The sequence below is a fragment of the Sander vitreus genome, chromosome 4, assembly GCF_031162955.1.
Source record: "Sander vitreus isolate 19-12246 chromosome 4, sanVit1, whole genome shotgun sequence".
Lineage (NCBI taxonomy): Eukaryota > Metazoa > Chordata > Actinopteri > Perciformes > Percidae > Sander > Sander vitreus.
The window spans coordinates 1464433-1489864 of record NC_135858.1 but is presented as its reverse complement, the minus strand read 5'-3'; the positions used below and the strand labels follow the sequence as shown (position 1 = coordinate 1489864).

Here is a 25432-nt window from a genome sequence, read left to right as displayed (position 1 = left end):
ACCGCTTAAAAAACGAAATAAAAAAACATTTATTGGTGTAGATGTAACCTAAGATTACAGATTCAAATGTATGATTCCTTATTTATAAATGAACTTGTCATTTTGACTTTACCTGGGCTGTTTTTCCTGCTGAGTTACATATTTCTCTTTCCCTCTCTGTTTGCTTGTTTTCCCAACCAGCCTGTCCCTCTTCCCTCCCAGTAGGCGTGCCTACAACACAGAGACTAGCCCTTTACCCCCATCCCTCTGTGGGCAGCCTGTTAAGGACTTTTTGTGTTCTTATTTCCTTTGACTTTTTTTCCCCTGCTACCCCTCGTTGAGCCACTTGAGCCTGGAGCAGATGGAGAGATCGTAGTGGGGGGAAAGTAAGCAAGCAGAGAGAGAGAGAGAGAGAGAGAGAGAGAGAGAGAGAGAGAGAGAGAGAATTGGAAGAAGCCATGCAGAGAGTGAGGCAGCCCAGCTACGATGCTTGATGAACTGAACCACTGACCACCAGAAAGGCTATTTTACACTTTGACAGAACCCCAGAGAGATCAAGGAATCAGATAGGACAGTCCTGAGGGGATACATCAACTCATCATCTCCAACTGACGGGCTGAAACCCAGAGCAGGACGAGGAGAGCTCAAGACAAAAAGAAAGAGTTAGAGACAAGGAGAAAGAGGAGAGTTCTACCGATGAGCGTTGAAGCAGAGAGGCAAAAGGAGATGCTCAGAGTGACCAGATAGAGAAGAGAAAAGTGAAACAAAAGTAACAGGATTGCTACAGGTGTGTCCACAAGGACCGCTCAAAGGGAAGGGCGACACACCAGAGTCACCCGCACAAAAAGCTGTCGCAAGTGAAACAGGGAGTGAAAGAGTGAGAGCAGATAGAAGTAGAGGGACAGAGCTAGATCAGGATGGCCAACTCAGGGCTCCAGTTGTTGGGTTATTTCCTGGCGTTGGGCGGCTGGATCGGCATCATCTCCACCACCGCTTTGCCCCAGTGGAAGCAGTCGTCATACGCCGGCGATGCCATCATCACGGCCGTGGGTCTGTACGAGGGGCTGTGGATGAGCTGCGCCTCGCAGAGTACAGGACAGGTGCAGTGCAAGATCTTTGACTCCATGCTCTCGCTGGACAGTGAGTACGATGTTTGAATTTGACTCGGCAAAACCTGACTAACTTGTAGTGTCTCTGATCTCCCCCTTCCAAACTGTTTTCGTTAAACTTCTTCCAAAGGGATATTCTCATATAGGCATATTGTTAGTTTATGGTACCTGTCATATTTGAAACATGATATAACTAACAAAATATGCAAAAAAAACCTTGGGTTGATTGCGCACTGCGTAGCTGATTAATTAGTGATATTTACTTGGTTATTCGTCAGATGATGGGAAAGCACAGTTATAATTCTAGTAAGGCAACTACTAGGCTCCTAAAGCATCACCAAGAAAGGCTTCTCTAATTATTTTAATCTCTCTCTATACTTCACACTGTATTCTCAGATTGTTTTCTTTCTTGGCTGCTCTCATTTCATTTTCTTTAATGAGCTTTTTTCATATAAGGAAGTTCTGTGTTTCATCAGCAAGCATGATGAAGAAAGATCCAGAAAAAAAAAAAAATTCGCCTTCAGTTTGCCTTCCCAACTTTCCCCCGGGGAAATATCCATGGTGTTATATTACGAATCACAACAGTTACTGTAGCTGTCTGATTCATTTGGCCACACGTATTACTCAGCAGCAACAACAGTAGGAAGACAGACAAAGACCCCGAGCCCTCGCTGTCTGGGACACATTAAAATCAGAAGCTGTAAATCTCACGGAAAATGCATCTGTTCAAATCATTAATGAAGGGCAATAAAAACTCCCAAACATCATGAAACGTAATGTGTGAGCAGTGGGTGGGGGTCAGGAATGTGGGGTTCAGACATAAATTAGCTCAGAATATGAGCCTCCTGTCATCTCCGATCTGTAAGTAGGACCTAGTGACTCATAACAGATTATGGGAATCCATCCATCTACTTAAATCATCCTATTAGGGATTCTAATGAAAGACTAAAGGGGCTCAGTCAGAACTAAGTAAGTAATTAAGTAACTATGTAAGCAAGTAAGTTAGTAAATAAGTAAGTAAGTACGTACGTACGTAGTTAATTAATTAATTAAGTAGCCTAAGTAAGTAAGTAAGTATGTATGTATGTAAGTAATTAATAAAGTAAGTCATAATAATAATATATCTTTATGTCAGACTCACAAGCAGTCCATAGCACTAGTAACTAAGTAATTAAGTAAGTAAGTAAGTAAGTGTATGTAAGTAACTAAGTAAATATGTATGCAAGAAAGTTAGTAAATAAGTAAGTATGTACGTAGGTAATTAATTAATTAAATAAGTAAGTAAGTATGTATATATGTATGTAGGTCTGTATGTATGTAAGTAAGTAATTAATAAAGTAAGTAATGATAATAATAATAATAATATATCTTTATTTCAGACTCACAAGTAGTCCATAGCACTAGTAATTAAGTAATTAAGTAAGTAAGTGCCGAAGTAAGTAAGTAACTAAGGTAGATAGCAAGAACCAGCACGGGGCTGACTAGATTAAAATCACAGCAGCAGCAGATGATAAGACTAGAGACAAATTAAAATGAGTTATTTGGATACACCAACCAATGAGGCTTTCAGAAAACAACACTTTGAGTTTATCTGTGTTTCTTTACGGTTTGAGGCTGGTGTGCTTACAATTCCTGCTATGGCACACTTGCCTTAAAGCAACAAATGACGCACTTTGCAAACATTTTGGCGTGTTGGTGAGTCATTATATCAAAACACTTTGTGTGGCGTCCTGTGTGACGGCCCGGGTGCCCGAGCTGATCTCCCATCTCCTTTGGTTCATTGCAGCAATAAGAACAGCGTATTGTCCTTGCGGATGAATAGGGGCTGTTAGGAGAAGAAAAGGCCAGTGTTGAGCCAAACACCAGAGATATTCCCAGAATGCTCTCTGTCTTCCCCACACGCGCACATTGTCCAATAACACACGCAGTGAGTACAGATTCAGACTGAAGACAAACACTAAGGGCTGCAACTAACGATTCATTTCACTGCTGATTATTTTTATTGTTTCCAATGGGTCCATACAATCTCAGAAAATATTGAAAAATGTCCATCCCAGTTTCTCAAAGTCCAAGGTGATGTCTTTAAATGTCTTGTTTTGTCAGTCCAAAACCCAAAGATATAAAGTTTAATATGATATTTAATCGATTATCAACATAGTCAGCTATGATTCGGGTTAAATATAAGTACCTCTGAATAAACACAGTACGGAAAAGTCGTGACCAAGCATTCTTGCTCAATCACAGGTTTACTCAGGTGTTTCCCCCAGACAGATTATGAAATGGAGCAGATCAGCATCCAATCATGTGTCCGGGGATCAGAGAAGGCACAGCGGGTCTGAAATTTATTTAAACACCCCTCTGCCGTCGTATTTGATCCAAAAGTAACACTGATTTTAATTCTGAAGCAGCTCCCTGGCTTCATCCGCAGTAGGAGCAGCATGTGATGGAGGGAATAATTGTTCACCAGACTGTGCGGTGCTCTGCTGATGTGGCCAAGCAGCTGTAGTGGAAACTGTTGGATCTGCTGCAAGGCAATGTTGTAGTCAAGAGACCACCTAAACCGAGACCTACTCATTACCAAGACCAGAGTGTATTGAGACCGAGGCAAGACCAAGACTTTGAGGGGTTGAGACCGAGACGAGACCAAGGCTTTGAGGAGTTGAGACCGAGATGAGACCAAGGCTTTGAGGAGTTGAGACCGAGATGAGACCAAGACTTTGAGGGGTTGAGACCGAGATGAGACCAAGACTTTGAGGGGTTGAGACCGAGATGAGACCAAGGCTTTGAGGGGTTGAGACCGAGACAAGACCAAGGCTTTGAGGAGTTGAGACCGAGACAAGACCAAGACTTTGAGGAGGTGACACCGAGACAAAACCAAGACTTTGAGGAGGTGACACCGAGACAAGACCAAGGCTTTGAGGAGGTGAGACCGAGACAAGACCAAGACTTTGAGGAGGTGACACCGAGACAAAACCAAGACTTTGAGGAGGTGACACCGAGACAGGCCAAGGCTTTGAGGAGGTGAGACCGAGACAAGACCGAGGCTTTGAGGAGTTGAGACCGAGACAAGACCAAGACTTTGAGGGGTTGAGACCGAGAAAAGACCAAGACCAAACAACTGAAACATACAGTATATACACATCTAATATTTATAGCTAATAATCACAAAATCCCTTTGGGTGAGGGGTGAAGAGATTTCTGGAGAGTTTTGGTAAAGAGAAAGATTGATAACTTACTTCTTTATGCTTCCTTACTTAGTGCAGATAAACATTGCATCCTGCCCCAGAAAAGTTTGAGTGTCAAACACTTCATTTCCTGCATTTTGGTGATTTTTCCGGCAACAATTTCTGCCTTTTCTGCATCAATTTGTTCCGCAAATGTCTTTATGTAAAGGAAATGATTTTTATTATTAATTATTCTCCCGTATTGTTCAAAACTTTCTGCATATTCAAAACATCACATGTGTTTCGGGATGATTTGTTCTTTAGGAACCATGTACATCTCAACAACAAATCTGTTAGAGAATGAGACCTTGTTAAAGCCAGAAGCTCCTAAGTTTAAATCTACAGAAGACATGACATTTAAAATCAAGGTGCAAGGTTATTATAGTAAATTGGAACTAAAACGAAAATGAAATTTTTTGTCAACAGAAAATAACTAAAAACTATATTGCCAGGTTTAAAAAAAACTAATAAAAGTAAAAAATCTAAATGAACGTGAATCATCTCAGTTTTTGTTTGTTAGTGATAACATATTTTACTGCTGAGAAAAAGGAGACAGTTTGACATTAGATGGCACCGCGCCGTAATTACTTCACATTGGACACATTGGAAAGATTTAACATCATGGCTAACCATGTTTTCTTTATGTATATGTAGCTACATACTTATGGCGTTTTTCCATTACACGTTACCTGCTCGACTCGCCTCGACTCTACTGTCCTTTTTTGGTTTTCCATTATGAAAAAAGGTCCCTGGTACCTGGTCTTTGGTACCTGCAGACTACTGATTGGTCGGAGAGAATCGTCACTAATCACTGCTCATCATTGCTAGCGACAGACGGGGGGTGTCCTGAACAAACTGCAATGGAAAATGGAGGACGGGGCACTGCGGCCGAGTCGAACTGAGCCGAGCTGAGTAGAGTAGAGCTGGTACTAGCAGTGGGTAAGCGCCATTAGAGACATAATACCTGGTCCTAACAAAAACAAACTAAAACTACTGTAAAACCAAAACTAAATATATAAAAACTGAAACTAAACTCTGAAAACTATCTAAACTAAACTAAAATGAAATCCAAAAGTCAAAACTGGTATAAAATAAAAATTCATTGAAAATTAAAAACTATAATAGCCTTGATCTGCTGCAGGTTTACTGAGTATTTTGCTCAAAAAGGAGCTGACGATCAGGATGATACACAGGATTATTATTTTCAGAGGAGTGTGGTGCTGAAAGGACAGCTCTTCAGAGACAGATACATCTACACTAAGCGTGATATTTCCGTACTTCAGAGCAGGGTCTTTTCCCTTTTCCCTTTACCTAGGTGGACTTGATTGGTCGAACTTATAAGTCACGCCCACTGCCAACTCGGAACTTGCAGACAGAACAACAACGGGACATGTTTAACAATTTTCACCATCTTATGATGCCGAATTGACAATTTGCTTCAAAGTTTTCGGAGTTGAGAAGCTCGATGAAGCGAGGCGACAGCCAGCAGGCGACAGCCAGCAGGCGCCTGCCCCGGCCTCTAGCTCGTCGCTCGGCCAGTCATGCTCAGAGACCTCGCTGTGAGCTGGAGGTCTCTCAGACCGCTCTCGTAAATAAGAGGCTTTTATTTCGCCGTTGATGGTTCGTTTGTTTAAATATCACAACACATGTCCATCATAAGATCAACGGGAACCTGTGGTTAACTGTCTTTTCAGAGTTAAACTCCACAAGCGTGTTCTGTGGCTCGCCGGCCGTCACACACACAGTCACACGCACACACACACACACACACACACACACACACACACACACACACGTCCACAGTGGTCCGAGTATAATAAAGCCCCGTCTGTGTTGAGCAAAACATTACGTGAATTACTACGAGAATGGACGGAATGCGGAACTCGGAAAAGTGGACTGATGCGGAGGTGCAGGCACTCCATGCTGCTTTGTTGTTGTATGTGGCGCTAAGGTCTAGTGACGATGCTATAAAGACCGTTGCTGTGCTTGCGTCACTCCCTTACCCCTCCTACCAGTCCCTACGGCCACTTGGCCAGTGGGAATGCAAACGGAAATTTTTTTTTGGGGGAGAGTAGTTCTTAGAACTGCTTAGAAGTGTACTTTTCCTACAAGTACTATCCGGTCAGAAAGCACCTATTAAAGACACTATGACTGACCTGCCCGAGCCAATCCATCATTTAAAGGCGCTGACACACCAACCCGATTATCGGCTGTTGGACAGTCTGGCGAGGTCGGTGACTCGAGTCTGTTCGGTGTGTTCCGTGCCATCGTCAGACGGAGGGACTGTCGGCCTTAATTTTGGCCGACCTGACTTGCTGGGTCGGAGGGAGGGCAGTTGGACTCAATGACCAATCTGACTGGTAGAGTGCTAACCCGGAAATGGCGAGCGGGATGAGTGACGGACGCCTCTCAAAATCTGACAAAAATCTTTGTTGATCTGAAATGAAGACAGATTCAGCAACTGCACGGCCTATTTCTCTCTTAAAATGGTTTCAGAAACACGTTTCGGTGAACTATCTTCGTAAAATACGAGATTGTATTTCGAACAAGCCGCCATCACTATTGGCTGGAGAAGCCAGACCCACGTTACACGTTCGTCATTTCCGGTTTAAATTTTTTGGGCGACAATACAGATTAGCGCCGCCTGCTGTTATGGAGATGTATTACCTCTCGTGCACACGCAGAACGTACGCTCAAGTCGGCGTCGCTTCGATGTGTTCCGAGGCACTTTTTGGACCTCGGGGAGCCGACTGATCAGTCCGACTGCCTTTTCTGCCGACAGTCGGCCGTCGGGTTGGTGTGTCAGGGTCTTTAGACAGTAACGTGTGGCCGGGTTGGCTCAGTGGTAGAGCAGGCGCATATGTACTGAGAGGTTTATGCCTCAACGCAGAGGTCCAGGGTTGGAGTCCGACCTGTGACGATTTCCTGCATGTCTTCCCCCCCTCTCTACCCTTTCTCACCCAGCTGTCCTGTCAAATAAAGGTGGAAAAGCCCAAAAAAGAATCTTTATATATATATTAGACGAGAACATTGGAAAAATAATGTTATCGTTATCGTTTCTTTCTGATTGTCCCAGAGTTTCTGCAGGTTTCACCAACTCAAATTTAAGACTTTTTAAGACCTTTTTAAGACTGTTATGAATGACATTTAAGACCTTTATCACAACATCAACTTAGCCCTAAATTCATTCTTTTCATTATCGTTAAACTTCCCCATAGCCAAAGAATAAAATCCTGCTGTGGTACAATCCGAAAGAGACTTGCGCCAATAACACAAATGCTGATTGGCTGCAATATACGTAGCATGTTGGACTCATTTGTAGTCGTAATACAGGGAATTTGGACTAGCGTAAAGGGCCGTCCACACCAAGAACGATAACCATAACGATAACTATAAATCTATAGCCCTAACTCTTCTTACTAGTGTTCACTTGTTATTATCGCGTTCATTTTGACAGCCCTACTTTAGATATTTTGGATCAGCTGCCCAAGAGCTAAATCATCTCAAATCAGGGCAATCAACTGACCAAATCCACACATCAATTTGTCATTTATTAAGGGATACGGCTGGTGTTATTACTGTATTTGTTTGTTATGGTCAACAAATCCCATAAAAAGACCAATTTTTTAAATGAAGTTTATAGCAAAAACAGGAGGAAATAGTGCATTTGTGGCAGCAGGAGGGTGTGAGTCAAAATAAATTACAGTGTGTGTTGTCATGGTAAGAAGGATTATGTCACTCAGTGCAACAGGGTGGCTCATTGATGTGTTTTAATAGTTTTTGGGCAACAATGGAGCTCTATGGCACAGAGGAAGACGATATATCACACCCAATTCTTGTTAGTCAATACATACATTGCTGGTTTTGGTCTATTCTTGGGATCTTTTGACAATAACAAACATATAGAATATCACCTGTCTTTTACTTTTACAATAGGAAGGTATTCTTGATGGGTTGGTGCTCAGATTCAATCATGAATGTGAATAAACCACAATATTGATCCACAATGGCAAACATATTGTGTGAAGTTCAGGTCCTGGTTACTTTATTTGTTTTGCAGCAAGAATATGACATCCATTATGACACACACAACTATGAAAACTAAATACTGAAAATCTGACACAAATACTCAAGGTTCCACCAATCAGGACATAAGTGAGAGAGAGAGAAATATAAATAAGTGAAATAAAAATCATTCAAATAAATATTCTCTCAAATAAATAAGTGAATGTCTTCCTGCCCAGAAGAGTGAGTGTAATGTTTCTGATCCCACATAGTGAACAATAACAGCCTCTATTCCACTCAACTTTTGTTTTTGTCTGTCTCATTTGCTGGGTTTAAGAGATTAGTCTTGGCTGGTTAGAGTAATCACGGGGTGATACGACCCTGTTTACTTACAGTAAGTAGCCTAAACTGATGCCAAATAATACAATACTAATACAATCAAGTAGGACCAGGGGCGTAGCACAAACTTCTGGGCCCTGTAGAAAGGCATTTTCTATGGGCCCCTCCCTGCATCCACAGCTATTCATTCTAGCATCTTTTTGGGACCTCCTAACATGAGGGCCCTGGGTACTCAGTCCCCTTTTTCCCCCCAGTATGACACCCCTGAGTAGGACAATCCAAACATGGATTGAAAAAGGGCTGGAATAGTTGAGTGGGCAAACATATTACCTACGACAATACATAATAAAATGGATAAAAGCGCCATTTTCGTTCAAATCAACGTAGCAGAATGGTCAGAGCGGCAGCTGTTTTTATGTGCACTACTGCCATGACAAAGGTGTATACGTACCTTTGTATAAACCGACTTGCGGCAAGTCGCGGAGGTGATGTTTTGACGTACAGCACATGTGTGCCTGCTCTACCACTGTATGAACGAAGAAAACGAGCAGTGGAGTAATGTTAGTAACACTAAGAGGCAGAGAGCCAGCCGCTAAATGAGTCACATTTAACAACTTAATGCTTTCTGTGACAGGTGGGGCGTGAGTTAGCAAGCTAACGTTAGCCAACTAACAAGGCGTCCGCTGGCTGGCTGGCTGGCTGGCTGGTTCTGTGGTGCTTTCATGCTGCTTTAGTCTTCAGTATATCCACGACGTCTGGGATTGGTGGACTGTTGTTCCTCCGCAGCGCTGTGGAGGAAGGTTTGGCAATGCGAGACTAGGCCACACTACACACTGACCTCCTTAGTCTACCTTGATTGACAGCTATTGTTCAGGAAGTCCGGAGTGTACCTGCCGAAAAACTGTTGAATTGTCTTTATTAACGATGTAGCGCGGGATAGCACCAAAAATAAAAGACTGTATAAATGTCTCCCATCCGTTCTGTTGTTGGGATATGTGTGATGCTTTTGAGATGTCCGTAAATCCCTGCCAACGTAAGCGATGTACCCTTATCTCTAACATTAGAGCCAGCCTTAGCTAACATGGCTGCTGTAAGCCTGGCCAGCCATGGCCTTTCTATCCATTTTATTTCTTTGCGTTCGACACATTCACAAGTGACCTCACAATGGGACCTTACAGTGCCTACACACACATCAGCAAGCACACATATTTATTGGATGCTCGTGGCTGGCACTGCCAACCTTGGCACTGGAGAGAGAGGCCCTAGTGGGTGAGCGAGCCCTCCCTCCCTTCGTTCTTTTAGCCTTTCCTTTACCCCTCAGCCCTCAAACTCCCTTTTGGTTTGCTACCAACTGAAACTGGTCAGAGCATCGGCCCACACACCCTCAGAAAAATAAAGAGGAATGCTCAGACTGGATGAAAGAAAAGGAAATCAAACCTCTCTCTGTTGAAGACCATTCAGAGACTCCATCAAAAGAAGCTCCGGAGCCATAAATCTGACTTCAAAGATTGTCCCCCCCATCATAAGTCCCTTCAGATCGGCTTCTGAAATGCTACTTCACTGCTGCACCATGAATGATGGTGTGTGTATTTCTGTCACTAATGACAAATGATGACTTCAGGTTCCTGCTCAGACTGTTGCTCCACAGCTCTTTTTGAAGTGATTTTCTTTTCATATATCTATAGAGTCACATTCTTTTATATTCTAGCTTAGCACAGAATTTTATTCTTGGCGTTGGAAACAATAATTTGACATAAAGATCTCAACTACAGATCTGATCGCTAGCTTTTGTTTCGAAGCTTTGAAGACCATGATGTGTGAGTGAAAGCTACTGGAAAAAAAGCTATTTTCAGACTAGTCAATACTATTTTATTCTACTCTTCTAAATATAACTGGACTGCATTTAAAATATAAATACAGCGCTTTTCTAGTCTTAAAGGTCCAATGTGTGGGAATTTCTCCCATCTCTCTCTCGCCACGCAGTTCAAAGTACGTATTACAGCTACGGTAGCCTTCACGCTTCAAAAAGCCGGTCTCTTGCTCTTTACAATCTCCTTTTTCTTTTTCTGGGCGAAGAAGAAGAAGACTCCTGTTCCTGAAATTTGGATTTTGAATACGTGTTGGTCCTCCGTGTTTCCTTCTTCAAACTAGCCGGGGGCCGGGAAGCTACGATACCTGTTAGCAGCATTAGCAGCAGCTGAGTTTATCATGTGACAGAGAAAACGTGAAAGGTGGAGCAGTATGTCCTGTATGTCTCTTACAGACAGACACACAGACAGACAGACAGACAGACAGACAGAGAGACAGACCAGTATGTCCTGTATGTCCCTTACCAGCTAACGTATTTCTAGATGGAGCATGAATATGGAGCGTCTACCCCAGTTCATGCAAACGTAAATGTTACATTTCAAGCCAATAGGAATACTTGGAATTGATGGTGGAGGTAAATATTCATGAAAAAGGACAAGTGAACGGGCAACACAGATTTTGGTAATGAACAAATAAACACGTTACACACTGGACCTTTAACGACTACTCAAAGTGCTTTACACAGTACAGGCACCACTTTAAGAACATTAAATGCAGTTGAAAGCCCTGTATTAAGTGTACCTTTTTCTGCTTAAGTCTGTTTTAGGGATTTTAGAGACTTTGGTTTAATTTGATTGTTGCCTTTCTCCTGTGATGTATAAACACTGGCTTACACTTCCAAGTCATTGTTATTTGAAGCTTATGCCTGTGACCTTGTCTGCTAAACATGTATGAAAGGCTCTGTTATGTTTACTTTAAATACCATATTTGTCAGCTTTGTCGGTTATCAGAATCAGGATATTGAACTTTGCATGTTTTCTACCCCTACTGGGATTTCAACAATCCCCTCGCTGTTTGTAAAAGAGACACACTCCATCAGTATTTTGACATTATCATCAAGTGCTTAGCATCACTTCAAACACGTTTGTGAGCGGTTTGCGTTTGAGGCAGCAATGTCTGATCGCCGTGGCGACAGCCCCGTGAAAACAATCTCGCTTTGTGACAAAGCCACACTAATCCCACTGTGTGCAACATGTAAAGCAGGCCCTCCTACAGCTGCTCTGTGTGTGAGAGAGAGAGAGTTGTGGGTTTCATCTGTGTCTATTCCACCTACAGTCATTACATGTGTGCAGATATTGTGCATTTGTACATATGTATGTGTGTGCGTGTGTGTGTAAATACGTGTAACTATGTTCCTCCCACTAAGTTATGTGTGCTGAGGCCTGTGTGGGCGGCACATTAGATTTTTGAGAAGGCAAAAACCACACTGGAATTATCTGGAGAAGATTTGCAGGATCATTTAGGGTCCCAGACATAGAAATAAAATGGATAGAAAATCCATTCTCATTCAAATCAACGTAGCAGAATGGTCAGAGAGGCATCCATTTGCATGTGTACCATTGCCATGGTGCTACCAGACCCTGGTCCATTTCATTGGTCCAGAGAGTCTGGCCTCTCTCCATTGACAAGTGTTAACTTCCTTGAAGGCGGGTACTCTGTTGAAGTTTAAAACTATTGGATCTGCCCAGAGTCGCTCTGGATCTGCCGTAACCAATCGCTAATGTTTGGTCGTGACAAATGTCATGCGCATGTGCAACAAGAGGGGACACCGTCAAGGCTATTAGCATTAGCATCGCTAGCGTTAGCCTTAGCCAACTCCTTCACCGCTAACGGAGCGAGCTGGAAAATCAAACTGTTCCTGAACCCCGTGGGGAGGAGGGCCACAACATCACGGCCCCCAACACGACTCAGCAAAGATTGTTCTTGCTCGGGCTTTAACTTCTGGATATTCGGCAGCGTTGCCACAAGGGACCAAAAGGCTTCGCTCGCATCTTTCTCCGCCGCCATTACGGAACTACAACTCTAGCGCACGACCTCAACGTCATCGTTCTAAGCCACTCCCTCTGTTCGCTGATTGGACCGCCAAAAATGTTGCTGGAGAAAACCAGCGAATATACCGCAAACCCAGACGGAGTACTGAAGGGAAATGAAAATTTAGTGTAAGTACGTAGGAGGGCGGAGCCAGGCTAGCGTGCGGAGCCAGGCTAGCGTGCGGAGCCAGGCTAGCGTGCGGGCACGGCGGAGTTAGAAAACTAACGTTAGCCAACTAACAAGTCGTCCGCTGGCTGGCTGGTTCTGTCGTGCTTTCGTGCTGCATTGGTCACAGAGAATGAGTCGAACCCGCTGCCGCTGCGTCCAACTGTCCCTCCTTCTCCTTCCAGCCAGCTGTGACACACTATATCAACGACGTTTCATTTCCGAAATTCTGCCGGATGTCCCTCTTTTCGGCCAGATGTCCGTCACCATCCGCTTTCTATGTGTTGGCGTTCTAACCTCCGGTCGATTTATGAGGACTATAGTCTTTTGAGGTGGGATTTAAATGTAGTTACGTTGTGTCAGGCTGTCAAATGTGTGAGGGCAGGGAGTTCCAGAGCCTGGGAGCACCGTATGGCTGGTATCTGAAGCTGAATTAATCAGACTCTTAATAGCCACGACGTTCCACTTCCGGGATTGCTCCGTTGCCGCTGGAAATTCTGCCGGATTTCACTCTTTTCGGCCGGATGTCCGGTAGCTTCCGTTTTTTGGACTTTTAAACTCTGGTGGATTTCTGAGGACTATGTTAACTGCTCCTCAGATCTCTGCAGGGTAAATCCAGACAACTAGCTAGACTATCTGTCCAATCTCAGTTTTCGACTAATCTTTTGAAACGTACACAAGTTCCACCAAAGTTCCTTCCAGAGGCTATTTTGCAGCCGCACCGGTTATGCTAAATATGCTGAGCGCCGCCCAAGACGTTTGTGATTGGTTTAAAGAAATGCCAATAAACCAGAGCACGTTTTTCTCCCATCCCGAAATGCTGTGTGGACTAGCCAGACCTTCCTCCGCAGCGCTGTGGAGGAAGGTCTGGCAATGTGGGACTGGTTTTGTACTAATCAAATGACCCCGGCAAACAGTTCAATGGCCTTTCTATCCATTTTATTTCTATCGTCCAAGATCTTGGCCAAGAAAGTCACCTCTGGAAATGAAAAAGCTGGAATTAACAGCAGTGGACTCCCTAATGAGCTTTCTGTTAGAAATGCATGCGGTCTCCCATCAATCCTGCATGGCGTGTGTAGCTTCATTCCCTTATAACCATCACTTTAATCTCCAAAAATGTGCGTTTTATTCCAAGTGACAGATTAAAAGACTATTTGTTTCTCATTTCCTCACCACTTTCTTCTCTCCTCTCTATCTCCTTCCCTTTCTTCCATATCTTCTATTGTATCACCACTCACCATTCTGTGCTCCCCTCTGCAATCCCTGCCTCCTCCTTTCCTTTCCTTTCCTTTATCTAGTCCACATCCAGACATGTCGGGCCCTTATGGTAGTGTCAGTACTGCTGGGCTTTATCGGCATCATCGTCAGCGTGGTGGGCATGAAGTGCACTAAGGTGGGAGATAACAACCCAGTCAGCAAAACCCGCATCGCTGTCACCGGTGGAGCTCTGTTCCTGCTCGCAGGTGGGATTTCTGCTGTGTTCTGTAAACACTTTGTTTAGTTTGCAACCAATAATCTACTAGGGTATCTCCCGCAGCCAGTGCATTAAGCAAGAGTGGTTTTGGTAATTTTCTAGCTTTATATCTCGCACCGGGGATCTTCTCTCTGTAATTAAAGTCCTTGCTGTAAACAGGAAGTGGTCATTTGCAAGGCATTAGTCGCTGACCTCAGACATAAACCACAAGCCCAGGGGAGAAAATTAGAAAACATTCTCCACTTAATGTGTGTGTTTTATTGTTGTTGTTGTAGCTACACTGAATGCTTGCAGATCTTACATAAACTGATACAGAGAACTACTGCTCTCATATGAATCTTTTATCCCTCCACAGGTCTATGTACACTGGTGTCTGTGTCCTGGTATGCCACTCAGGTGTCCTATCAGTTCTTCAACCCAAATACACCACCCAACGCCAGGTGTGTAAAATAATCAGCGGTGGAAGAAGTATTCAGATCCTTTACTTAAGTACAAGTACTAATACCACATTGTATATAATACTCTGTTACAAGTAAAAGTCCTGCATTGAAAATGTTACTTAAGTAAATGTATGTATCGTCAGGAAAATGTACTATTAAGTAATAGTATTAAAAGTAAAAGTACTCGATGCAGAAGAATCCTCCCATTGTAGAAAGAGTGAAGGATCCAAACAGCTGTGTGTTTAATGGTCTGATCATCTCAGCTGGACTTGTAGGTCGTTATATTGTTGGCTAGTTTCATTTAGAATCAAACATCAGATTTTATAAACTACATGTGTTTTGTGTGCAAAAATCATAATTTGGAAAGTAACTAGTAACTAAAGCTGTAACAGATGAATGTAGTGGAGTAAAAAGTATAATATTTCTCTCTGAAATGTAGCGGAGTAGAAGTAGAAAGTTGCAGGAAAAGAAAAGACTAAAGTACAAGTACCCAGGGGCGTAGCACAAACTTCTGGGCCCTGTAGAAAGGCATTTTCTATGGGCCCCTCCCCGCAGCAACAGCTATTCATTCTAGCATCTTTTTGGGCCCTCCTCACATGAGGGCCCTGGGTACTCAGTCCCCTTTTCCTCCCAGTCCGACACCCCTGCAAGTACCTCAACATTTGCACTTAAGTACTGTACTTGAGTACATGTACTTAGTTACATTCCACCACTGAAAATAATAATAATAATAATAATAATAATAATAATAATAATAATAATAATAATAATAATAATCTTTTCACTGCATCTTTTCACAAATGCACTTTTCAAACTCCACGTTACAAAGTGCTTCACAAAACAATAAAACAAACTTGAATAAAAACTATTTGGTGTATACAAACCTGTACAGTGTAGGTAAGAAAAGAAAAAAAGCTAGTTTAAAGGATAAAAAGTGCAAGAAGGTTCAAGCTCAAATAAAATCAGAAAAGGCTCTCCGTACCGGCGTGTACGGTACCAGGAGGTCAGAGATATACGAGGTGCAAGGCCGTGAAGAGCCTTAAAAGTGACCAGTAAAATCTTAAAATCTATTCTAAAACATGGGAGCCAGTGTAAAGAGGCTCAAACAGGAGTGATGTGGTCACGTCTCTGAGTTCTGGTTTAAAGCTTGGCAGCTGAGTTCCGCACAATCTGGAGTCGATTCACAGATTTTCTGGTTCAAATCATAGACTGTATAATATTAATGGACAGAGCATCCGGTTCGGCGAAGTGCTGCAAATGCGTAAGGGCCTTAAACCTGCTTTCTATCTGAATTCCAGCAACACGTGCGGCTGCAAAAGGAGGTCTGTTTCTGTAGAAGTCTATGAGAAAGTGACCTACTTCTCACTTGATTTATTACCTCAGTAAACATTTTCATAATGAGTTTATGGTCTCAATCGCTAGTTTGAAGTCTTCTGCAACACAGAATGATGTTCATTTCTTGAATTATGTTTTAAAAAACAGCGATAAAGCAGGGGGGGTTTAGGGCGTGGCTATGATGTGATTGCCAGTGAAAGTGTGTAACGTAACGTAGAGTGTAAGGGCTCCTCCCTCACTCCTCCCTCTCGTCTAAAATCGTCACATCCTCAACCAGGATGGCTGCGCCCGTAACGGCAAACTGGACGACTCATAGCAGCTGTCCACAAACCAACGAGTGACGTCACACATACGCTGTCCACTAATAAACAGTCTATGGTTCAAACAAGTAAAAAAGAACTAAGGCGGAGATTTTATGATATATATATATATATATATATATATATATATATATATATATATATATATATATGTGTTACTTTCTCTCTAGTAATCCTCTACTCTGGATCAGAATGTCGATCAAGTGCTCTCAGATATAAGGAGAAATGGGAATATATAATGTGGGGTCTGTCAAGCGTGGTATATATAAGTATTGATGGCAAATGTGACACATTTTATTCAGCATGTATGTGCCATTTAAATTCTTAAAGTCATTATTTATATTGGATGATTAAAAGGCATTTAACAGTGTACTTTGTATGGGACTGTTTTTGAAGCATCGGGCAAATGTTAGTTTCTTTACATGATCCAAAAATCTTGGGTGGCGCTAAGTCTGACGCGAGCGACGGTGGCTCTGTTAAATAGTCTCAGGAAGGAACGTGTTTTGGTGGAACATTTGCACCCCGCAAAATAAAACGCCACATACAATATTAAATGAAGTTAACTGATCACACAATACAGTAACGGGAGCTATTTAAATGAGCTGATACAGTCTATCTCTTACCAGTGTATCTCCGTGTGTACTTCGTCCACAGTAATCTCCACCAATCAGTCCCAAAATGTCCCAGTTAGAGGGAAATGCCGTAAACATATTCTTTGTAAATCTTTACAATCGTTCACCGAAAGAACCAAGCAGGACTATTACACGATCCTAATTTTCTTTCAAAAGCTGCCATTTTGGGCGTGTAGCTTGCTAGCTTGTAGATTGCCGTTTCCCGTTGCAAAGGGATTTGCATTTGGTCTCCCTTTAGAGATGGGCCTACTAAAAGTGAGGAAATACAAAGGCGTGTGTCGAGATCTCGAGACAGGCAGTACGTTTCATACTCTCACATGGGTCATGAGGTTCATTTTGAGACTTGGGTTTTGAGTAAAACTACTAATTTAGACACATCTTTAGATTAATATTTCTTCTATATTGTGTGAGTGAGGAAGTGAGTCAGTCACAGCCATACTGTATACCTGTCCTCTGTCCTCTGTCCTCTGTCCAACCTTTTCCTCTCTCTCTTGCGCAGGTATGAGTTCGGCTCGGCCCTGTTTGTGGGCTGGGCGGCGGCCAGTCTGACGGTTCTGGGCGGTTCCTTGCTGTGCTGCTCCTGCTCTAAAGAAGACGTGCGAGGGCAGCAATATTACCGCCAATCACAGCCTTCCACAGCCAGGGAGTACGTGTAAACCCCACCCCCCTTCCAGCAGCCACCCAAACAGAGAGCATCGGACACCCACCCCCCTTTTTCCTCAAATTATACCCAAACCAAAAACAGAAAGACTATCATGTGGCATACACACACACACACACACACACACACACACACACACACACACACACACACACACACACACACACACACACACAGACACACACACACACACACACACACACACATAGCTACTCATACAGTATTACACACAAGCACATCCACCTGTAGGATGTATTTTATTGGCTAAAAATACTACAAACTTTGATACATTATTTGTGAGCAGACAACCTACATTTCATCATCCAGTTTACTGATATAGATATAGATAAAAAGTTAGCTATTGTGACTGGAAACCTCTCAAATCTATTTAAAATTAGCAGCTGCTTGAAATCTGACCCTCAAAAATCACAACTACTCACTCTGAGTCATCCACTAATAGAAATATAAAAAGAAAAAGGGAAACAAATGACAACATGGAAAGACAAAATGTAAGGTGTATCACAGCAGCATACGCAGAGAGAACGGACATGGACTAGACATAACGGTAGAGAAAAAACTTGCTGGACTTTTATTGGCATGCCCTATGCTTCCTGATTGGAGCTGCGTCTGTGTTTTGCCTCCATATTGTTCTGTGTATTCACACTCCACTGGTGCAGTTATGTTGTGTCAGGATAGAGCCCCAAATTCACTGTACAAAAGCTTGGAAAGGTTACCGTGCTGTTGTGGGAGAAACAGAGGTTGGCTTGTACAATCTCATCCAGGAGAACAGGTCAGTTAGGCCGGATCACGGAGGACACGGATGTCTCCTGCTCAAACTGTAAGCACAGCAGCAGGTTGTCCATGTTAACACAAGGACATGTTTAGCGCTGTTTTCTCATCGTTAAGCAAACTATGTGTTTACACAGAGACACAGTTACGCTGGTGTTTGTACCTATTCAACACAGGAGGAGGCGGTACGCAATAAGAAGTCCACTCATGTGGTCAGAAGTGCCGGCACTGGTTAGCAGTACCTAACTTGGAGCTAAAAGAAGCACATAAAATGTGCAAGATAAAATAGAGAGGCGAAGTCCCTCCCCTTCTGGTGGACCTCATGTGAACTTATTTCGGAAAAATGATGTATGGTAGTGAACGGGATGGGGAGAGACTAATTATTTTTTTTTAACCTGTTTGAATTGAGCCATTAATTACACATATGATGTTTGTCAGTTTAAAAGATATTTTGCAAGTCAAGAAAGTCAAAGCTTGCTGTAGGTTTGTTGTAGTACAACTTAGTTTTGTGTGAAACCGCTCAGTGAACTACATATCTACATATTTACATTCGCTTGCTCGATGCTAGCTAGCTTAGCTATGTTCCACAACACATGTAACGTTATCTTACATGATGTGTTTTATCAGCCGAGAAGAGAAAAAAGAGCAAGATCTGTTGCTCGTAGTAACGTGCGAAACACACAAACATCGTAGCTTCAGCTAGAAGTCACCTATGCGACTTTACAGTGTGTAGTCCTCCTAATTATGCATTTTCAGTCTTGTTCTTCAACAGTTTTACAACAAACTGAGACTTTCTTCACTTGCAAAATGATCTTTTAAATTGACAAACATGGTGTAATTCATGGCTCAATTCAAACAGGATCAAAACATTATTAGTCTCTCTTCCCATTCCCTACCATACATACTTCTTCTGAAAAAAGGTCCCATGGTGGTCCACCGCAAGGGCAGGGACTGAACTGCCTAATTGTGCTTGATGAGCCCATTCCAAAACAAATTACGTTTGTCACGGAGAGACCAGGCCCATAGCCAGAAGTTCAGAAATACAGAGGTCTAAGTCCCCCCTCCCTGAATCAAAATAACACAGAAATCAGCATACAAAATATCCACCAACTGTAGTTTTTAATTGACTGTAAAGTCCCCCTGGGTTCAAAAATTCCAGAAGAAATGCACGCTCTTAGTCGACGGCCTGATGAAGACAGCTTACGTGTGATTAAACTGACCAAAATGACCATAAAGAAGCAGATGTGTTCATTGTCCTGTGTGATTAAGGCCTCAGACAGCCATTTTGTAACAGCTGTGGAACGTCCTCACTTTAAATGAAGCTAGTTCTTATATACAGTAGTCCTGTTTTACACAACAGTCGCTTGATGAGGGCTGCGCATGAAGACACAATCTGAACTGCAGGAGTGGAGGTGAATTGTTAGTAAAAAGGTGTCTGCTGAGTATGAATGCTGTTAATGATCATATCACCATTTTACTCTCGACTAAGGCTACATCTACACTACTATGTTTTGGTTTAAAAAACGAATGTCTTTTGCTACGTTTACGCCTCGCGTCCACACTCTGGCGTTTCCGAGCCCCTAAAACTGAGACATTTGGAAACACTGCTGCCCCCGTTTTGGTTTGAAAACTCCAGGGTTGCTTTGTAGTTTGGACGGGCACAAACGGAAACATTTGGAAAAGACGCCGCATCAGTCAGTCTTATCGGTTTCACCTCGTCGTCGGTCCAAGCTAATATATCCCTGCTCTTACTTCTCGCCATAGTTGTTCTTTCTCCAAAGTATTTTCAGTATTTCCAATTTATACATCCATGATTTTCAACCGCAGAGTAACGTCAGACAATGAGCTTCCTGTTTACACCGACACGCACATGCCCAGTGTTTGTGAATAGTCATGTGATATGTGATGTCAGATGTGTTAATATAGACGGAGATTAGTTCTGCAACCGGAGCTAAAACTCTTGTGCGGACAGAGATTGTTTTTGTCTCAAAACGAAAATGTAATAGTGTAGATGTAGCCTAAGAGGAAGTGGAGGCTCTCATTGACACCCATCACCATCCTCCATTTCCTAATCATCATTTCAGATTCATACACTCCATCTCATAATCTCTTGTATAACCAATGTCTAAGACCTTAACTAATACATGTACTTCTCACACAGGTATAATCTCACTGGGGATCATAAGCTATGAGACATTAGCATTATTACTTTACAATGGACTTTTAGCTAGCATGATGCTTTAAACAATTGTAAATAATATAAACAATGTCTATTTAACTAGAACTATGGGTGTTTAGCAAACAACTGACTACTCCACGTGGATGAATTACAAAAGATAGCTGCAGCATTTTGAAAATGTAGCCTGTAAAAGTCAACAGTCGGCTAAATTGGCTCTTGAGTTCCCTCTTGATGCTCCCACATCACTTTGCCTTCATTTGTGTTTCTAAAAGCGCTGGTCCATCACTGTTCCAGATAATAAAGCCATTAACCTTTCTCAGAATTGCTCCCAGTACCCCCAGTCCCCCCATTTCCCAAATCATATGGCCTCTCTTCTTGGTAGACACTTGTTTGTGGCGTGCTCTGTTATTGTCAGGTTGGGGGGTTGTAGGTCTATAGGGAATTCCTTGCGCCCTTTAAATAAAAGGGGGATGTCAGGTGCCACTGGTCTGTCATTAGCAGCTGTGCTTTGAATAGGGATTGCTCAACAACAAGTATAATAAATAACTACCTGTAAAGCTATGTCCAAAGAAAAGAAAATATGCATTTAAAGTAATTTATTTGACATGTTTGGAAGTAAGCTTATTTGCTTTTTTTTACCGGAAGTTAGACGAGAAGATCGATGCTACCCTCATGATCTTCACATGTAACTCTCAGCAAGAAAGCCACCAAGTATATTTCCCAAAATATCAAACTATTCCTTAAACTAAAGCTGATGAACAAGCAGCTATCTTAAGCAGACTACAGCCAGATACACGTGACGTAATGTTCATCAGTTAGTCCATAATTATTAATATTTATTTGAAATGTGTAATCTCTTTAAACTGTAGAATAAAGGCGAGCTGACATGTAGCATCAGCTGCCATGCTCCTTCTTACTGACTATGTTTACATACACGTATTATTCCGGTTTTTGCCCCTATTCTGACTGTTTACATGGCTAATGAAAGACAACATTCCAATAATATTCCCGTTTACGTGCAGCCGTGAAAAATAGGATTTAAAAAAAAAAAGGTTTCCTTTGGTGGTGGACTTGTTCGATGGTGGACTTCCCATTTCTCCGACGCTCCATTGTTCCGACCTCTCAATAACCCGAAATATTCCCTTTGGTTCTACAGCCCACTACTCCGATGTCCCTTTGTTTCGGAAAAAAAAACAACCTCTGCTGCGACATCCCATTGTTCCGACCATATAGAGTTAGGGTTAGGGTTATGGTTAGGGACAATTATTTATAATATTTCTTTAGGATTTTTTGCCTTGTTTAACATGTCGGGAATCCTGAAGTTTCCTGTTTGAAACAGCCAAGACGAGGCGTCTTCTCCCTGATCAATCAGAATCAGAATCAGCTTTATTGGCCAGGTTTGCGTAGACAAACAAGGAATTTGACTCCGGTAATCTTTGCTCTCAAAGTACAACACTTAACATATTCAGAATTAAAACACAGTTGACGTTAAGAATATAAAACAAATAATGTACAGTATAACAATACAAAAAAAAAAAATCCAAAAGAGAGGGAAGGAATAATGAAATATCGGTCAATAGACTGAGATTTTAGGATTTAAATATCAGTACAGTGCAAGGCAGATCAGTGCAATAGTAATATATTAATAACAATATTGTAGTTGTAGGATTGAAATAGACATGAGGTAGATGAGCATAACAGTGTTGGTTGACTTTGTTCGGTGTGAGGGTGGGGGCTATTTTTGAGTGTTCAATAGCGTGATGAAGTTAGTTTCACATTGGTTATTGCAGGGATAGCCTATGCCCCGTTCCTATTCATTACCATTGCAGGCTTATGGAAATATAAATACATATCCAACCCAAAACTAACTTTACCCTGTTGGACTTTGGACTTAGCCTACATTTTCATTTCAGTTTTTCAAAGATACGTTGAACATTTAAATGTGTTAATAAGCTAGAGCTTGTTATTTTTGATTCAGATTTTAGATTATGGGAGGTGATCCACAAAAGCCTATATGGTCGGAACAATGGGATGTCAGAGCAGAGGGTTTCTTTTTTTCTAAACAAAGGGACATCGGAGTAGTGGGCTGTAGGGCCAATGGGAATTTTTCGGGTTATTGAGAGGTCGGAACAACGGAGCGTGGGAGAAATGACATGGCACCGTTCGACCGTGCGAACACAGCCTCCCTCTTTCGTTCCTTCAACCACCTTCTTGAAAACATCGGTGTTGTGCCTTTCATAATGTTTAAAAGTAGCTGTGTTTCTCCTTCCGACCAGAAATGTGGACTTACTTTTGGGGAATGTATCTCTACCGCAGCCCTGCAAACTGTTGGCTGGTTGGCCCTGATTGAGACACATATTACCAATGTCCAATGTTCTAAAACCTGAATAATACCGGCATGTTCCACGTCTTAATCAGAAAATGCTATATTCGTAATATCCAAACGGAATATGCTGTTTACATGACCCGTATAAAATTCAGAATATTGTCATATTCTGAATAATAATAGTGCATGTAAACGTACTGACTGACTTTCTATCCTTTTTGCTCACATCTTTATAATCAAGCTTTCTTTCTAACACATCACAGCTGTTGTGAGAATGTGAGAGGTCTTGATGTGTCTCTTATTTCCCCTCCTGTCTTCTAATCCTGTTCTTCTCTGACTGTCTTCTTCTCTCCTCTAATTCAGGGCAGAGTTGTTGAGTGAAACTAGTTTCCCTGACTGATCAGCCCCCGCCTTTTTATCGAGGACTGTCCGACCTGTCCAACCACTGTCTTCGGTTATCTCTTAGACCCTAGAGTTGGACCTCTTGTAGTAGAATATCTGTTTTCTTCAGTACATCTGCACCTTATCAGTTTGAATTGGAACCAAGATGCATTGTCTTCTCCCATTTTTTCCCTATACCTTCTGAGCCTTTTCTGTAAATATGGACTCTTAAAGGATATGTGATCAGACCTTCTATTTAAGAAATGAGGCGTCCTCCTCCATTTCAGCCTGTCAACCCTCTGCTCCACCTCCCACACCCTCCTTTGTCCCATTACTGGCCGAAAGTTAACAATGAGTTGAAAACCCTTTGTGGTTTTGTTGCGCTGATTTATGATTTCACTTATATCCTATGACCTCTGGGTGTTTTTGTAAATGTGTCTTTTGGGTTTATTTTGTGCGCTGTGACTGAACTGTCTTTTTTTTCCCTTTTGAATTGCAGACCAAATGTTAAAAGTACCCCACCAGAGAAAAGGGAGCAGTACTTGTAGTTTGGGAGAGTCTTCTGGCCTTACCATGGTTTAGATTCTGTCAACAGACAAAACTCTCTCACTGAGGAACTCAAAACAAACAGACAGCATTAAAGAAAGAATTTATGAACAGCAGCCTTTCAAGCATATTGCAGCAACATAAATTAGAGTCTTTGTTGAAGTAAAATAAATGGTTTTCGAAGGTTTTATGAAGAAGTTGCTTCAGAGGGATTGAGAAAGATGACATCCATGTCTTGTCTGTTTTGTTGACTTTGGGAGAGACATTCAGGGTATGTTTTCTATAACATGTTAAAATGCCCGGGTGTATATACCACCTACTTTATTCTTTTTTTTTTTTTTTTTTACTACATATATAATGTTTTACTACAGTGCCTTATAACACGTGTTTGTGCACATGCATGTTTTTGACTTCATGGATTCTTTATAGTGTCCCATCCCATCTGAGGGATGTGTGTCCATACATGTAGTTCCTCTGCCAGCAGTTATGTGTGCCTTTTTTATTGTTGGATTTCTGAAAATGAATGTGAAGCTACTCTACAGTACCACTTGTAAAAACAACAAAGACATACATACGATAGATCTTCAGCATTGTGCCTTATGCAACTGTCTGTAATAAGCTGTGTGCCTGTTTCCAAGTAGCCTGGATTGAGGATATACCCAGTACATTCAACATTTTGTTTCAAGTGCCAATATGATTTCGTGTGAATGACAGTCATTGTGTTATTGACTTTAAAGGATGTACTGTGCTGTGTGTTGTCTCCTGTAGCCTACTAAGGAACACCAGTTTTGCTGAGTGTTCAAATGCCCCTCTGATGCCTGCATTTATTTACCATGCCATTCCTTTCTCTAATATTTACCTCCTCAATGTTGTGTACCATCTCATTGACAGTATACCCCTGTCTGTTTCTTTTAGAATAAAGTAAACAGAGACATAAAAATGGATTTGGTTATGAGTCAGTGCTTCATTAGTTTCCTAACTTTTCACCCTCGTCTGACGTTTGCGCCCACTCCGTCGTTCCTCTGTTTCAGCTCAAATATTTCTTTTGCACCCTGTTGTTCAATAATTGCAGACGTGGAATTCCACTTCTGCTCCACTGGTCTGTGGTACATTCTCAGAGGTGGACTCACAAAGTTAAAAAGGCTCGAATGTTCTTCTTGTGTTGGGTTTCAGCTATAAAATCTTTGTTAAATCACATGCAAGCTTGGAATTAGAGGGTCATTTTTTCAACCTGGACCCTGTTTTTCACGTGCATTGGTGTCTAAGTGACTAATGTGAACAACAATCTTTGAAATTGGTCCAGTGTTGAGCAAGAACGCTGGAACCGACACCTGCCAACCTGCAATGTAATCCTATAGGGCAAATGTGCATTGTCAATTTCTGTCCACTAAAAGTGTTTTTTTTTGCCACTGACAGGCTCAGATTATTATTCTAAGTGTCTGACAACATTATGAAAGGATCCCTACAGAGATAGGCCTTTATGTTAAAGAGTAAAGTCATTTTTGTTTAACATGAAGCAGCTCCAAAATCACCATCGCCAAACCCACCAGACTCCATGTAAATAATCAGGACTTTTAGCGTGTATAGAGCCAGCATATCTCCACATGTAAATGGGTGAATTAAGGGTT

General features: G+C 42.0%; 1 protein-coding gene across 2 annotated transcripts; it reads left to right on the top strand.

Annotated features, from left to right (window-relative positions):
* Window positions 1-275: 275 nt before the first annotated feature.
* cldn19 (claudin 19) lies at window positions 276-24748 on the top strand. Of its 2 annotated transcripts, none has more exons than XM_078247653.1 (5): window positions 276-1119; window positions 14020-14184; window positions 14551-14635; window positions 17422-17568; window positions 23241-23326. In XM_078247653.1, the coding sequence occupies exons 1-5, from the start codon at window positions 897-899 to the stop codon at window positions 23275-23277; spliced, it is 657 nt and encodes a 218-aa protein (XP_078103779.1). In that variant the 5' UTR covers window positions 276-896; the 3' UTR covers window positions 23278-23326. The 2 variants fall into 2 exon arrangements, with proteins under 2 accessions (XP_078103779.1, XP_078103778.1); XM_078247652.1 differs by lacking the exon at window positions 23241-23326 and adding an exon at window positions 23758-24748 and having other exon boundaries at window positions 279-1119.
* Window positions 24749-25432: the final 684 nt, after the last annotated feature.

Bases quoted from the DNA above. Each gene is read 5' to 3' on its own strand.
- cldn19 (XM_078247652.1), top strand. From the start codon at position 897: ATGGCCAACTCAGGGCTCCAGTTGTTGGGTTATTTCCTGGCGTTGGGC. The intron at 1,120-14,019 runs GTGAGTACGATG...TCCTTTATCTAG, and splicing joins CTCCATGCTCTCGCTGGACA to TCCACATCCAGACATGTCGG. The intron at 17,569-23,757 runs GTACGTGTAAAC...TTTGAATTGCAG, and splicing joins CAGCCTTCCACAGCCAGGGA to ACCAAATGTTAAAAGTACCC.